The following is a 17,357-nucleotide window of genomic DNA, read 5'->3' as shown; positions in this document are numbered from 1 at the left end:
TTTAAACTTCGCGCCAAATTGACTTCGCGTTACGTTAGACATTTCAGAATGTAAATTCTGTATTTTCGCCGCATTGGTTCGATGAAATTTTCTAAGAATTCGTCTGGTGGGCCTGTCGTAGGATTTAAAACTTCGTATGTTAAATTCAAGGCAGATAACAATGTATTTAATTTTTGTTGATGGAAAGATAGGTAGGACCCAGTAGACACCTTCCACATATCTTACGTCACGGTGTCTGGTGCAGAAATCTCAAGGTGGCGTTTTAACTCACCTTTTGTTTTCGCACGCCTTTCCGCTTTCTAAGCGTCGTGTCGCACTAAAAATGGTGTTTTCGTGATTCTGAAATGGTACTTTTATAATACGCGAAAAATCGTTTCGCTCTTTAGTGTCACTTTAAGGGCTCCTTGCATTATCCTGATTCTTATCATTAACCTCGATTCAAAAAGGATGCTTTTAACATCCGTCCGTCTATATTGCACAACACATATCTATGGAGGTGCAAAAAAATTCTGGAATCCAAACTCTCACAATGCTTTTTCAGCAAACGTGGAGCCAGCGTTCGCCTTTGAAAATTTCAGAAAAATGCCCCTGTAGTGGTGAGCACTTAAATATAACCTGGTTTAATGTGTTAGCGTAAACGCTACTTGAATTATTTAATAAAATATTCTTATTAGCGAAATATGTACAACAAGCTATGAATTGGTGACCTGATCTCCAACAAAATTTGTCATGACGTCGAAGCCTAATAGGAGAACTTGTAACAGGTAAACATCCTTCGAGTATCTTCTGAACGGAAAAACGTTGCTGTAATGAACTCGTCCGGCGTGTGAGAAAAACGCTCCGTTTTCTTCGCCAAATGCCGATGTTTTATTTTACCCTGACTAAGATGGCTGCCGCAGGCGCCATTTGTTAGACACGACTTCCATTCTGAGCAGCAATTTTCACTCCAACAATTTTTGAGCCCTCGCCCGTATCTGGTGTTTTTGGGCTCCAAAACTGTTTACGACAAATGCACGCCTCAAAAGCGCAGCCTTCGAGATCCATTACAACATTCAAAGAAATCTGTATCTGGGATCAAAAAAGAAATTATTGTATTGAAAGGTTCACTAAACCATGTGTCACCACATTACTTCCAATGGGATTAGTGAGATGCCCAATCAACCATATTTTTTCGTCTCTAATAAGTGATTGAGACAAACTTGAAAGAAGAAGATGAAGTGTGAAGGTATCACGCACTTTTGCCTTATTTCCTATCCCTCTTTGTGGGTGGCTGCCAGAAATGAGAGGAACATCGTCATCATCTTTATTTTCCACGTAATGAGAGGCATCGAACTAGATCGATTGGTGATTCTGCTTCGATGCGCTGACGTTCCGTGCTGTCATAAAGCTTGAGCACGCTGCGAACGTTTGGTGTTCTTCACGGTCGCCGAGCGTTCCTTCTTGCTGACTCTAACGGGGAGTTTTCAACGGTGACACCAGACGACGGTATTGCATCGAGGCCATGTGAAACGGCCATGCCGGCAATCGAGACCGACCATCCGCGCAGCGATCTGGCCTACCTTATGATGAGCCATCGCTCGTCCAACCCGGCGGCTCAGGTCAGCTTCGAGGCCAGCCAGCACAACGACACCGATGCCCATACCTAACCGTCGAGGAGCGTCGAGACCAGTGCCAAGCAGTGTCACAGAGCCGCCGACCATTCAAAAATCCCAGGCCCAGGCAAGCCAGACCTAAGCCATGCCAGACAAGCCATGCCAGGCAAGCCATGCCAGGCAAGCCATGCCAGGCAAGCCATGCTTGGGAAGTGAAAACCAGTCTATACCCAGGCGCCTTGGCCATGGCCAGGCATGGCTGGCCCGACTAAAATGCTATGGCCAGCTGCAAGGTCAATCAGCGAAATGACACCGAGACCAGTATCTGACCGTCGAAGGTCAACGATCTAAAGAAAAGGCACGCACACAGCGCTCGTGGCTCTTGACGGTGTTCTTCTGGGGTTCATCTTACTTGGAAGCTCGAAGTTTGAAAATACCGAGCGTCAAAGAGTGCAACAATGACAACGAGGGTGAAGAGATGGACCGGCAGACACTCGAAAGTGAAAACAACACAACAAGGACTCGGAATCCTCCTTCGGATCTGAAGATGACAGTTTGGAGATCTACGAGGAACATTGTGAAACGTGGAGATCGGAGTACATGGATGGCATGACTGACTTCGAGCGACAGTTTTGCACCTCAAGGCACAGCTTTACCTCGAGTGAGCAAACCAAAAAGAATTTAAACTTGAAGATGTGAAACTGGACCTTGCACCTGAATACCTGCAACCGCTTGAAGACCTTCAGAACAACATAAGTAAGCGGATAAAGGTCACAGCTATTCTGAAGGAAATGAAGTTGAATAACATCAAGGGAAAGTACGAAGCTGATGAATTCGCAGCATGTCCATATATTGAGAGTGGACGAGCTTTGTTGCAAGACTCCATTCTATGTGAGCTCGAAGAAAAGATCAGGTGACTTGAGGAAAACCACAAGAGCATTGACACCAAGTAAATTTAGATGACGGCCCTCTACCGGTATACAGTCGAGACGGTGCCAGCCAGCCACACTGTCCCGTCTGCCTGTCATCCAAAACGCCCATCGCAGACAGGCCAGACATATGTCACGAATACGCGTATTCTAGCCATTTCCGTGCCGTCCAGGTGCCCAGGCCACCTATAGGCCTCCGCTTCTTAGATCAGGGCCGCCCATGTCCGCTGCCTTAACCCGGCAGGAGCATGGACGCGCTTGCACGGACGCTGAAGGGGCTTGCAGGCGCTTGAACAAGTCGGGATGTTTTTTCAGTCGTTTATTATTTGTTTAATTGGCTATGGCTACATTATCAATTTATATATGAATACTATCGATCATATTTCTTCGCCATTTGTATCCATCTTATTTCGCCCATTAAAATAGCATTTCGTGAAATTTCTTGCTTTCCTGTAATCCGGTTTTTGAGTTTCTTCAATATGAACGTGAACATTTATCTGCTATCGATAATTGTCCTCGTAGGGATTTCGTTGAACCGGTCCCCTTTCATCTATAATATCAAAACGAAAAGGTGTCAACAAGCAATTTTCTACGTTACACATTTGGCAAAAGCTGTTGCGAACAGTAAGCGTTGCTTTGCCCTGTCGACTTTACAGATTAAAGTATGAGTATGTTTGTTGACGGGTCTGGTCGAAACGCTTTTCCGCATAGTCAAGTCGTTGCTTGGTGGTTGATTCATCTCTCAATTCATCTTAAAATCAATTTATACGTAAGCTTATAAAGGAACTGCCATGAAAGCTCACGTATGAAGTAGTTGGTGGCAAGGTGGCCCCGTCGCCCGTCGCCATCTACGTAGTGTGGGGACGACGAACGGCAAAAATAAATTACATATATATATATATATATATATATATATATATATATATATATATATATATATATATATATATATATATATATATATATATATATATATATATATATATATATATATATATATATATATATATATAATTTAGGGAAAGAAGTGGTTTCAAGTTATCTTTCCACCCACTACTCTTTCTTCACACTTACTTTGCAATTCGGTGTAATAACTTCCCCGATACTTTTCTTGGTATTATTGTCTGTGACATCTTAATATTATTGTGTGAAAACACGGAAAAACGAGCTCTTAGGTATCCACTTCTTTCCCTTATTCATTACGAGGGACTATTGGTCAGTTGCCCTCTATGTTCACGTACTACATGATGCCACCTAGGCTCATAAAAATTGTGCCACACTCGCCGTCATGGCTACTGGTGGTCCTGGGAGACCCTTCCACGTTTAAATTCACATATATACCCAATAAAGTGGCTGGGAGGATAGCCGCCATGGTTGCTCTGTGGTGGAGCATCGAACACGTTATTCGAAGGTCGCCGGTATGGTTCCTTCTCACGGCAAGTTACCTTATCACCCAATTTTCTTGCTTCATATTTACAATACCATTCGGTAGATTACCTTCCCCTATACTTTCCTTGATATATATATATATATATATATATATATATATATATATATATATATATATATATATATATATATACATATATATATATATTTATATTTATATATATTTATATATATATCGGTAGTGACGTCCTGCATTTACATTTTAGGGCACGAAACTGCAAATTTTTCTAACTGCTGATATTTTACAAGCATTTGATTACTACATGATTTCACTACGCGTTTATGGCGCGCCAGTTGCCTGCGCAAGAGGCGAAGTCCAACAAGAAAGATCGGGAAAGAAAGCTTATCTTATTAGCAAAACAGTGTACTTGGATTGTGCACATGAATAACTTTCAGATGAAAAACGCTATCATACAATGACTCCAGAGCACAATACTCACAAAATTCACGTTACACATTCGAAAAAAACTACGGGAGTGAAACAGCAGCCGTGGGAGTATCGCTAGGGCAAGCTTATAGTACGGCGTTTCATCACCGAAGGGGAACGCACGCCAAACGTGTGCCATCGAAAGCAGGCTGTTGTGCCTGGAGCCGTTAGCTACAGATTCCATGTGGTAGATCTGCGTCTCTGAGGTATCACGCAAGTAAATAACACATAAGCAAATGACGCAAAGTGCCATGCCTGTGCGGAACGCGCGGTAGGGTCAGAGCGAAAGCTGGAAGAGTGGCATTTCAGAGCCTTTTTAAATCACTCTTTAGGTAATTACTACAAGCACACTTGCAGTGTACGCACTACAAAATAAATATTTTAAATTTTCGTGTAGTAGGGAGGCATTCACTGTGCCATTCTTCGCAATTTTTCAAAGAAGCGTGTCACCCGGTACACAGTTGCAAGGAGTTAAGTGCATTTGTTGATGGCGTGGTTGACGACGATGAAAAATTGCTCCTGAGGCTTTTGTAAAGAGTGGGGGCTTTAGATCATTTATTCTTTACACAATTGACATTGTAATGACTGGTTGTTTTTTCTCTTCTCTAAAGCACTTCTTCAAATTTTAACGCAATATGTTGCCTACATGAAGCCTGCCTCAATTTAGTTTGTAACAGAGTTTCAAGCACCGGCGTAGCTCAGTGATGAATTACTGGGCTGGCACGCAGAAGGTCTAGGTCCAAATAGTATTCTGCCCTTAATATTTTAGGGGCGAAGTTCTTTAGGGTGTGGGTCGTTCCCTTTTCTGTCAATAGTACATCTCTATAGTTTATGAATTGCTCACTAGATGGCTTAGTGTGTCTATAAGTAAAATTGTATAGAAGATATATAACTCATCGGCGGTAGGGTGTTCTTATCGTTGATGATTTAGGAATGGGTAGAGTGGATGGACGGATGGACGGACGGACAGACGGACAGACAGACAGACAGACAGACAGACAGACAGACAGACAGACAGACAGACAGACAGATAGACAGACAGACAGACAGACGCTTCACCCCATGAATATGCTGTAATTGTTTCATTTATTTTAGTCTTCGAGAGATAGTGGTTACAGGCACCAGTGGCGGCGGCGGCGTAGGTGGACAGCTACAGCGTCAATAACGACCCTTCTTGCAAGCTCATAACAGCTTTCGGTGTAAAATTGGAGGAAGCCTGAGCTTCACTTTCAAAAGTAAGTAACGATAGCGTAACCGGACCTTGTGCGCATCACATTCTCAACGGCTAAGCTGCTTTGATTTTCGGTGCATAGCTGAACTGCGCCGCAAGAAAACGAATGAGTGAGCGCGTCGTATTGGCTGTTTCAAAGTGAATGCCTAGTGCAAGCACAGTTGTCAAGTGCCCACTACGCCATAATTATTTCGCGAATCAGTGGAGAGCCCACTACGCATCCGTACACGCGAACCTGCACAGCTGTTAATATTGTGGAGGGCTATACTTCGGCTGAAGATATAACCATCTATGAGTGTTTTGTTATGAGCTGGCCCTTAAAATGCCCACTCGTTGCTCAATTCACATCTTTTAACGCCTGGCGCTATTCTACCCTTTTGCCACGCACTATGTGATGCTTTACGGAGACTTCCCCTAAAACATTAGATTCACATAATATTTTAGGGCGAAGCTCCTAAAGGCGTGGATCTGTTCATTCCTTTATACGTACGTGACCACCTAAAGTTCCACCCTTGCCAACAGATATGTGAGGTTTAACGTCCCAAAACCACCATTTGAGTATGAGAGACGCCGTAGTGGAGGGCTCCGGAAATTTCGACCACCTGGGGTTCTTTAACGTGCACCCCACCTTTGCCAACTTCACACTACTTTGTCCTTGCACATATCCCACTACGCCCCATCACCGATACACCAGTTCACTGACCATAAAGCAAATACTGTTGAGAAGTAGCACTTATTAAATGCAAGATGATCATGTACTTGTATCCAGGTGTGTGTTAAAGAACCATAGATTGTCCCACTGTGTCCATCCCTTGTTTTTACGTGACCACCTAAGATTCCACTTTAGCAAACGGCCCACAACCTCATCCTTGCAACAACCCACTACACCCCATAACCGATCCACCACTTCACTGTCCATAAAGCCGTAAAGAAAAGGGAAGGAAGCGACGTATAGGTACCATTTACGAATAATAAAATTTCTTGTATAAATATATACAGAGTTTCTCACGACTTTGATGACGTAGTGGGAGATATTCATGGATGGTTCACGATTTTGCGAATAAAACCTCGGGCACTTCGCCCCACTCATCACCGTTCATTCCGTATATATGCTGGAATTTTTTTGCACAACAGTTGGAACAAATCACGTGGCTTTGTGGTAGAACACCAGCTTATCCGCAATTTGTACTAATTATTTTATTTTTGTCTTTCTCGACTTTTGGGTCATAGACAAGATGATGATTTTACAGTGAAAACTGTTATGTGAAAATTGTTACAGTGAAAACTGCCGCCGCCCGTAATCACTTCGCATGAAATAAGAAAACAAATACCTACTACCAAGGACGAAACGTGACTAGAAGCTGGGTTTACTGCGTGCCAGCCCAGATTTCTACCACTGAGCAGCATCGGTACTTGAAATCTGTACGCAAACTTGCCTTAGGTAGGCTTAATGTTGGGAAAAGATTCGCGTTTTTATGAGTTCTAAGACCGGCTGGCTACCCTGTAAAAAAAACCAGGCGCAACACAATGCGAATAGCGTAACGAGTGGATAGTCAAATGCCCAAACCCATTACAAAAGCTTTCTCTTGATCCCCTATTAACTGTGACGCATACCCACTTCAGACATAATTCCTCATCGTCGTCAGCCACTGCATGAACAATTGGCACAGATTTGTTTGCAAGTGTTTAGCGGATACCACACTACTCAGAAGAATAACGAAGATATCATAGCGAATGCCGGCCTACTACCCGGAAATTATACCCAGCTTGTGTGCTTGCAGCAGTTTCCCAAAGGGTGTTTAGAAAAGGCTCCGAAAGGCCACTCTTTTAGCTTTCGCTGTGACTGTGCTTTGTCTTCAGCGCAGGCCTGGTGTTTTTTCACTCACAACCACTGACGCCGACGCAGAAATTTCTGTCAAACAAGCTCTTTAACACAATTCAAAAATAATCTACGGACGATACGCACGAAATCACTGTGCAAAAAAGTGAGCGATGGCTCGTGGACCCGACATTGCCCCGGATTGAACAGCTAGGCACACGGCAACATGAGCCGGGATCCCACATAGAAGACTAACTACATACGCTTCGAATTTATGGCACTTGACAGAAAAAAAACGGCAATCAGCTATTTAGCCAACTGTGAGATGAGCCATAAAGTAAACTTCTCGTTTAATTTACCGTATATGAAAGTAGGAGTATTCTAAACAAAATTTCCTTATGTTTTTGATTTCCGTTATTTGGCCCCTCTTCGCCTATTCGCGCTTCAATCGCACGGAGGGCGTTGATGTCTGTGATAATAGGTTTCTGACCAGTTTTACATTCAAGCTTTGCGACCATGGCGATGCTCAGGTCTAAATGAAGAGCGCATTTAAGCGTGTCTTCTTGACGCCACAACATGCCTCTTTTAATAAACGAAGGGACCCCTCAAAAGTGGCGATCTCCGGCAACAACTAAGGGCTGTCCAAAGAGCCCTCGAACAAGTGGAGCACCATGGTCTTCCGACCTCTAGGTCAGCGCGGCCTACAACTACGGCTCTCGAGTTCCTTAGAACCGGGGTGAAGTTTGTTGACTGACTGACTGCTCGTAAGACAGTTGGTACAATGCTTTTCCTAACAATAACGAATTGTGGAATAGTGCTGGATTCACTGGTTTACAAAAATATGATGATTTATGACGAAGTGCGTGCCATGCTAGCAATGCAGGTGTACTTGCAGTATAGTTACCCAGGGGAGCTTATAACGGGCTCTATATGGCCCATTTTCCAGCTTTTGCTAAGATTGTGTTAAGCGTTCGGCGCAGGCCTGGCGATTTCTTAAGGTATCCTAAAAATGCCTTGAATTTTGTAATATTAATATTAGGAACATTGACTTATTTTGGATTGAAAAACTGCACTCTGAGAACTATAGTGCTTTACGTTTTACTATCATAGGTTCATTATTAGGGAAGAAAAAAATATTTGAAATTCTGTTTTTAAACTTCGCGCCTAAATCATCGTGCGTGAGGTTGGGCATCTCAGAATGTAATTTCTGTATTTTCGCAGTATTTGTTCGAAGAAATTTTCTAAGATTTCGTGTGGTGGGCCTGTCGTGCACGATCTAAAAATTTGTATTCTAAGTTTATGGCAGATAACAAAGTATTTCATTTTTACCAATTGAAAGATAGGTAGGACCCCGTGGACACCCCTAAAATTTCCTACGTATTGGTGTCTCGTGCGTGAATGTCAAGGTGGAATCTCAACTCACCTTTTCTTTTCGCACGCATTTTGCTTTCTGAGCGTCATGTAGCGCTGAAAGTGGTGTTTTTGTGATTGTGAAATTGTACTTTGATAATGCGCGAAAAATTGTTTCACTCTTTAGTGTAACTTTAAGGGCTCCTTGCATTACCCTGATTCTGATCATTAACCTCGATTCAATAAGGATACTCTTGACATCCCTTCGTCTATTTTGCACTACACATATATATCAATGTGAAAATAAATTTTGAATTCCGAACACTCACAATGCTTTTTCAGCAAAACTGGAGCCAGTGCTTGCCTCCGAAAATCTACACAAACAAGGTATGAATTTGCCACCTGACCTCAAGCAAAACTAGTCATGACGTCGAGGCTTACTGAGAAAACTAGTAACAGATAGACATCCTTTGAGTATTTTCAGGCCGTAAAAACGTTGCCGTCAATTCAAGTGTACTGTCCGACTCCGTTGAGACTGGGTATATCAAGCTTAAAGTGAGGCCATATATACCAAACCCTCTCCGATGTTTCAAATGCCAGCGGTACGGCCACAGTTCACAGAACTACCGAGGCCGCCTAACTTGCGCGAAATGCAGTGCTGAAGAGCACAAATCAGATGTCTGTGAAAACTTTCTTCACTGTGCGAACTGTATTGGGGAACATGCCGCATGTTCGCGGTCATGCCCATGCTGGAAAAAGAAAAAGAAATTGTCAAAATTAAAGTAAAACAAAACATTTCATTTAAAGAGGCACGAAGGCAGGTGTCCTGCCTACCAGAAACTAGCTTTGCCGAAGTGGCGCGTCAGGGGGCAGTGCTACGACGGCCCCCGGCGCCTGTCTGACACACGCGTAGTGAGCCAGCGGTGAAGCCATCCACCCCCTCGGCGGTTGCAGCCAGTGCTGCTCCGCCATCCAAAAAAGACCCACCAACCTCCGGGCTGGGGGCCGCGAAGGTGTCGTCTTTTGAGGCGAGGCCCTCAAAACAAATGCAGCGCTCGCAAGAGCGCGTGTCCAGCGCCTCGCAAGAGGCAATGGACACAACACCGAGTGTGAGGGCGCAGCCAGCGCCTAAGGATCGGCGCGACTCCGTCGACCGATCCAAAAAAGAAAAATCTCGTGTGACAGCCCCTGGAAAGGGTCCGTGAGCTAACATTCCATTCTTGATCACACAGCACAAAACACATCTAAAATGGATACACAGATCTTACAGTGGAATGTGAGAGGACTTCTCCAAAACCTCAATGAAATTAGAGAACTTCTTAATAAACATACTCCAAAGGTGCTGTGTGTTCAGGAAACACATCTCAAGTCCACACAAACAAACTTTCTAAAGCAATATGCCATCTTCCGCAAAGACCAAGACGACGCTGCCGTTTCGTCGGGCGGTGCCGCTATAATAGTTGATAAAGGTGTTGCCTGTAAGCAATTAAACCTCCGAACTTCTCTTGAGGCAGTTGCTGTCCGAGCAGTGCTGTTCGGGAAGCTACTAACAATTACCTCTATTTACATTCCCCCGTGCTGTCAACTTTCAAAGACACAATTTCAAAGCTTAGTTGATGAACTTCCTCCGCCATATATAGTCGTTGGTGATCTAAATGCACATAATCCCCTGTGGGGCGACTGCCGTTAAGGTGCGCGAGGACGCCTAATAGAACACTTTCTGTTTTCGTCAGGTCCATGTCTACTAAACAAAAAAGAACCAACGTGCTATAGCACTACACAAAACACATACTCTTCTATAGACCTGAGTATTGTCTCGAGTACATTAATTCCATATCTGGAGTGGTCCGTTCTCAAGAACCTCTTTGGGAGTGACCACTTCCCGGTTATGTTGAAGCTAACAAAAGAAGATACATGCTTGCCTGACTTTCCTCGCTAGAACACCAAGTGAGCCAACTGAGATCTGTTTCGAAAAATTACATTTTTAGATGGAGATGAGATCTGATTTTATTATAGACGATGCTGTAGCATACCTAACAGGTTTTAGTATTGACGCTGCAGTGAAATGTATCAAGCAAACTAACGGAATTACCAATAAACGTCGCATCCCATGGTGGAACGACGATTGTCGGAAAGCGCGCAATAGACAAAATAAAGCTTGGAGACTACTCCGAAATTACCCAACGGCGTAAAACCTTGTCAATTTCAAATAGGTTAAGTCCCAAGCCAGAAGAACGCGTCGTCTTGCAAAGAAGGAAAGTTGGAATAGGTACATCTCCAGTATAAATTCTTACACCGACGAAACGAAGGTTTGGAATAGGGTAAACAAGTTATTGGGTCGGGAGTCACACCCCCTACCCTTGGTAAGTAGCCGAGGGGAGAGCCTGGAGGAGCAGGCGGACTGCCTAGGCGAACACTTTGAATACGTCTAAAGTACATCGCACTACAGAGAAACGTTCTTAAGATTCAAAGAACGCGAAGAGCGGCAACCGCTTAAATGTAAACGTCCATCCAGGGAGGCTTACAACTGCCCATTTTTATTAGCTGAACTTAAGGCATCTCATGCGTACTGAAACAACTCGGCGCCAGGTGGCGATCGTATAATGTATGAAATGATCAAGTATCTTCACCCAGAAGCACGAAAAACACTCCTAACCCTCTTCAATACCATGTGGAAAGCTGGATATATTCCATTGTCATGGAAAGAAGCGATAGTCATCCCGGTACTTTAACAAGGCAAAGACCCGTCCTTGGCCGCCAGCTACAGGCCAATAGCGTTAACAAGCTGTTTATACAAACTATATGAGAAAATGTTAAACCGGCGCTTAACCCACTTCCTAGAAAGTAACAGTATACTAGACCGCCTTCAGTGTGGTTTCACAGAGGGGAGGTCGACAATAGACCACCTTGTTCGCATAGAGACATATATCACAGATGCATTTATTCATAGGCAGTCTGTACTTTCTGTATTATTAGACCTGGAGAAAGAGTACGATACCACATGGCGATTCGGGATTCTACGCGATCTTGCCGCCATGGGCATCCATGGGAACATGTTAAACACAATTGAAAGCTATCTGTCTAATCGAACCTTTCGCGTAAAAGTGGTAAATGCTCTCTCTAGATCATTTACCCAAGAGACTGGTGTTCCGCAAGGGGGCGTGCTTAGTTGCACACTCTTCCTTGTAAAAATGAACTCCCTGCAGTCAGTAATTCGAAGCGCGATGTTTTATTCCGTGTATGTAGACGATGTGCAGATGAGTTTCAAATCACGCAATTTATCTATCTGCGAACGACAAGTGCAGCTTGGAATGAATAAATTCTTTAAATGGGCGGATGAGAATGGTTTTAAAATAAACACCCAGAAAAGTACTTGCGTACCCTTCTTCAACAAACAAGGGGTAATGCCACTACCAAATATTGCGATCAATGGAGACCAACTCTCTGCGAGCAACGAGCATAAATTCCTGGGAACCACTTTAGATTCTAAGCTCACGTTTATGCCCCATATTAAACATGTAAAACTGAAATGTCTGAAAGCGATGAACCTCCTAAAGCTCCTATCACGTACAGCATGGGGTAGTGATCGGAAGTGTCTCTTGAACTTGTACAAAAGCCTTGTCTGGCCGCGCCTTGATTATGCCTCTATAATTTATCATTCCGCAACGCCAAGTGCTTTGAAAATCCTAGACCCCGTTCCCCATCTGGGTATCCGACTGGCAACCGGGGCCTTCAGGACAAGTCCGATCCAGAGTCTCTACGTAGAGTCGAATCGGTGGTCACTTCACCTGCAGCGATCCTATAGCAGTTTCACTTATTTTTTTATAAAGGTACGCGCAAACATAAAGCATCCTTCTTATTCAGCTACAAACGATTTGACCGCTGCCACACTCTACCATAATCGACCCTCAGCGAGAAAGCCGTTTTCTTTGCGTGTGAGAAGCTTAAGTGAGGAGATGGGTGTTCCATTGCTAGAACTTTGTCCTATGCCCACAACAAAACATTTACCGCCGTGACAGTGGCAGCTCATACATTGTGACACTTCATTTGCCGAGATCACTAAACACGCACCATAAGCACATATTAAAATGCATTTCCGACAACTCCAGTCCAACTACTCATGCGTAGAGTTTTATACTGACGCTTCTAAGTCGCATGCAGGGGTGTCTTATGCAGCCGTCGGACCATCCTTCTTGGAATCCGGTCTGCTGCACCCGGAAACAAGTATATTTACGGCTGAGGGTTATGCAGTATTGCCCGCTGTGAAGCATATATGGAAATCAAACATACAAAAATCAATTATATTCACAGACTCGTTAAGCGTCGTAAATGCATTAGATCCCTTTTCTGATTCAGAAATCCGGCAATAATCTAGCTGTATTCCATTCTGTGTACAGCGTATATGTCCAACTGGCATGTTACTGTTTTCTGGGTACCTGGTCATAGAAGTATCGAGGGCAATGTGTTAGCTGACCAAATGGCCACGTCAATTATATTGCGCGCTATTAACCCCACCGCTACTGTCCCTGCAACAGATCTAAAACCCTTCGTACGTAAGAAACTGTGAAACCACTGGCAACGCTTGTGGGACACAGAAATAAATAATAAGCTTCATTTGATTAAGCCGCGGTTGGGTTACTGGCCCTCCGCTACAAGAACACGGCGAACTGATGTCCTGTTCTGTCGCCTCAGAATAGGACACACTTATGGTACCCATAGCTTTTCGCTGACTGGCGATGAACCTCCTACTTGTGGTAGATGTGGCGACAGGCTAACCGTCCTCCACGTCCTCCTGGAGTGTGCGGAAGCTGAAAGGGAGAGAAAGAAATATTTTGCTTTAGCATACCGCTATAATCTTCCTTTACATCCGATTATGTTTCTCGCTGAAGAGCCGCTTTTCGATGCAAAATCAGTTTTAAGCTTTTTAAAAAATGTAGTATTGAAGGTTTTTAGCCCAACATTGAATGTTTTTATCCCAACAGGTTCATAGCGCATCCTCTGTTCAGCGGATGCCGCTGTGATAGCAGCTTTCAACGAGCCCAGGTCTCCATGCTCTTGTTTTAGGGCTCTGTCGAGGCACTGGTGCTCCATGCCAAGTTTTCATTTCACATACTTATCACTTTTACACCATTTTACGTCTCCATAGTTCACATCATTTGTCATTGTCATAATTTTACTATATGTATATTTTTACGCACCTACAGCGACTGTTTTTTAGGCCCATTTACAGCCACGTCACATCTGTTTTATCTACACTGCACATCCCACAGTTCATTTCATCGCTCTGGCGCTGTTTGGCCATATCTGGCCCTTGCGCCAATAAAATCCACTAATCATCAATCATCAAAAACGTTGCCGTAATAAACTCGTCCGGCATGTGAGGAAAACGTCTGTTTTTTTTTCGCCGAATAACGTTAGTTTATTTTGCCCCGACTAAGATGACTGCTGCAGCCGCCATTTCTTGGACAAGACTTCAATTGTGAGCATCAATTTTCTCTCCAGCATTTTTTTTTTGCCCTTGCCCGTATCTAGTGTTTTGAGGCTGCGAAACTGTTTACGACACATGTTCGCATAAAAAGCTCAGCCTTCGAGATGCATTACAACATTAAAAAAACTGTATCTAGGATCAAGAAGAGATTAGTTTTTTGAAAAGTTCACGAAATCATGTGCTACCACATTATTTCCAAAGGGATTATAGAGACATCCACTGAACCATATTTTTTTCGTCTCTAATAAATGAGTGAACAGTAAGTTGAAAGAAGAACAGGAAGTGCGAAGGTATCACGCGCTTCCGTCTTATTTCCGATCCCTCTTTGTGGGCAGCTGCCAGAAATGAAAGCAACATCGTCATCATCTTTCTTTGCCACGTAACATAGAGGAGTCTAAATGTATGCATTACATAAGGCACCACACTTTCCTAGGTTATCGGTAATATTTCTATTATGTCTACACTGTTCTAAATCTGAACAATAATTCTTAAAACCACTTGATTCTTGGCCAATCCCTCATAGTGGGTTTGCGCCTCGATCAATAGGTTAACAACAACAAGTGCAATTTGTGACTCCGCTATGATGCACTGACGTTCCGTGCTGTCATGAGGCTTGAGGAAGCTGCGAACGTTTGGTGTTTTTCACCGTCGCCGAGCTTTCATTCCTGCTGACCTCAACGTGGTGTTTACGATGGCGGCACCAGACGACGGTATCGCATAGAGGCCAGGTGGAACGGCCATGCAGGTGATCGAGACCAACCATCCGCGCAGCGATCTGGCCTATCTTATGGGGAGCCATCGCTCGTCCGACCCGGCGGCTCAGGCCAACTTCGAGGCCAGCCAGCACAACACCGAGGCCCATACCTAACCGTCAAAGATCGTCGATGCCAGTGCAAGCCAGCACCACTTGGCCGCCAACCATTCAAGAATTCCAGGCCCAGGCAAGGCAGTCCTAAGCCATGCCAGGCAAGCCATGCCCAGGAAAGTGGAAGCCAGTCCATGCCCAGGCACCTTGACCAGGGCCAGACATGTCTGGCCCGACCCAGGTGCTACGGCCAGCTACGAGATCAATCAGCGAAACAACACCCAGACCAGGATCAGACCGTCGAGGGTCAACGATGTAAAGGAATGGCACGCACACAGCATTTTTTGCTCTTGACGGCGTTCTTCCGGGGTTCGTCTTACTTTGAGGCTCAAAGTTCGAAAATACCGAGCGTCAAGGAGTGCAACAACGACAACGAGGGTAAAGAGATGGACCGGCAAACACCCGTCAGTGAAAACACAAACAACGAGGACTCGGAATCATCCTTCGGATCTGAAGATGACAGTTTGGAGATGTGCGAGGACCATTGTGAAAGGAGGCTGTCGGAGTATATTGACGACTTGGCTGACCTCGAGCGACAGCTTGTACACCTCAAGGAACAGGTTTACCTCGAGCGAGCAAACCAAAAAGAATTGAAACTTGAATATGTAAAACTGGGCCTTGCACCTGAATACATGGAACCACTTGAAGACCTTCAAAACAACATAAGTAAGCGGATAAAGGTCGCAGGTATTCTGAAGAAATTGAGGTTGAATAACATCAAGCGAAAGTACGAAGCTGAGGAAATCGCAGCATGTTCATATTTTGAGAGTGGACCAGCTTTGTTGCAAGACTCCATTCAATACGAGCTCGAGGAAAAGATCAGGGGACTCGAGGAAAACCCCAAGAACATTGACATCAAGTAAGATTAGATGACAGCCCTCTACCGGTATACAGTCGAGACCATGCCAGCCAGCCACACTGTGCCGTCTGCCTGTCATCCAAAAAAAACCATCGCAGACAGGCCACTCATATGTCACGAATACGCGTATGCTAGCCATTCCCGTGCCATCCAGGTGCCCAGGCCACCTATAGGCCTCCACTGCTGAAATCAGGGCCACCCATGTTCACTGCCTGAACCGGGAAGGAGCGATGTGGACGCGCTTCGACGGACGCTGAAGGGACGTGCAGGCGTTCGAACATGTCGGGATATTTTGTCACTCGTTTAATATTTGTTTAATTGGCAATGAAAACATTATCAATCTATATATGAATACTATCGATCATATTTCTTCGCCATTTGTGTTTATCTTATTTCACCCATTAAAATAGAAATTCCTGAAACCACTTGCTTGCCTGTTATCTGGTTTTTGAGTTTCTTCAAGTGAATGGGAATATTTATCTGATATTGATAATTGACCTCGTAGGATTTTCGTGGGACCTATCTCGTTTTATCCAAAATCGAAACGAAAAGGTGTCAACAAGCAATATGCTTGGTTACGCATTTCACAAAAGCTGTTGCGAACTGAAAACGTTGCTTTGCCCTGTAGACTTTACAGAATAGAGTATGGGTATGTTTGTTCACAGTTAAGTAAGCTTAGGTCACTTAAATAGCGGTAAGGTGGTAAGGGCCTTGTGCTCGTGAAGGTATATAATAATTTGCTGGTTTGACAACTCTTTTGATTCATCGTAAAATGAAGGTATACGTAAACTCGTAACAAAACTGCCATAAAGGCTCGTGTGTGAAGTAGTGGGCCCTATTGTGGGGACGACGAAATGCAAGAAAACAAACAAACAAACATATATATACAAGGGAAGTGTATACCTAAGGGCTCGTTTTTTCGTGTTCGGACACAATAATAATGAGATCAAGGATTGTATAGGGGAAGTTATTAGAGCCAATAGAATGTAAATAAGAAGAAACAAAAGTAGGTGAAAAGATAACCAGCCATGAGCCTGCTCACGGCTGGTTTTTTTACATGCCAGACGAGTATATTACGGCAATGTTCTTCCGTTCAGAACATACTCAAAGGATGTCTATCTGTTAATAGTTTTCTAGGTAAGCCTCGACGTCATGACGAGTTTTATTGGAGGTCAGGTGGCAAATTCATACCTTGTTCTTGAACATAATTTGGAAATAAGGATCTTTTATTATATATTTCATGTAGCATCTACATAAACACATCAAAACCACGCTATATTTAAAAATTTTAATAGTCGCCACAACAGGGGCATATTTTTGAATTTTCGAAGGCAAACGCCGGCTCCGC

General features: G+C 43.9%; 1 protein-coding gene and 1 pseudogene across 1 annotated transcript; both read left to right on the top strand.

Annotated features, from left to right (window-relative positions):
• Positions 1–1,514: 1,514 nt before the first annotated feature.
• On the top strand, positions 1,515–2,680 carry LOC142775086 (breast cancer metastasis-suppressor 1-like protein; annotated as a pseudogene).
• Positions 2,681–14,842: 12,162 nt separating this feature from the next.
• Positions 14,843–16,326, top strand: LOC142776956 (breast cancer metastasis-suppressor 1-like protein). The gene has a single exon (XM_075881271.1). The coding sequence runs from the start codon at positions 15,285–15,287 to the stop codon at positions 16,011–16,013; it is 729 nt and encodes a 242-aa protein (XP_075737386.1). The 5' UTR covers positions 14,843–15,284; the 3' UTR covers positions 16,014–16,326.
• The last annotated feature ends 1,031 nt before the right edge of the window (positions 16,327–17,357 follow it).

Source organism: Rhipicephalus microplus, chromosome X, assembly GCF_043290135.1.
Source record: "Rhipicephalus microplus isolate Deutch F79 chromosome X, USDA_Rmic, whole genome shotgun sequence".
Lineage (NCBI taxonomy): Eukaryota > Metazoa > Arthropoda > Arachnida > Ixodida > Ixodidae > Rhipicephalus > Rhipicephalus microplus.
This window is presented reverse-complemented; position numbering and strand designations above follow the sequence as displayed.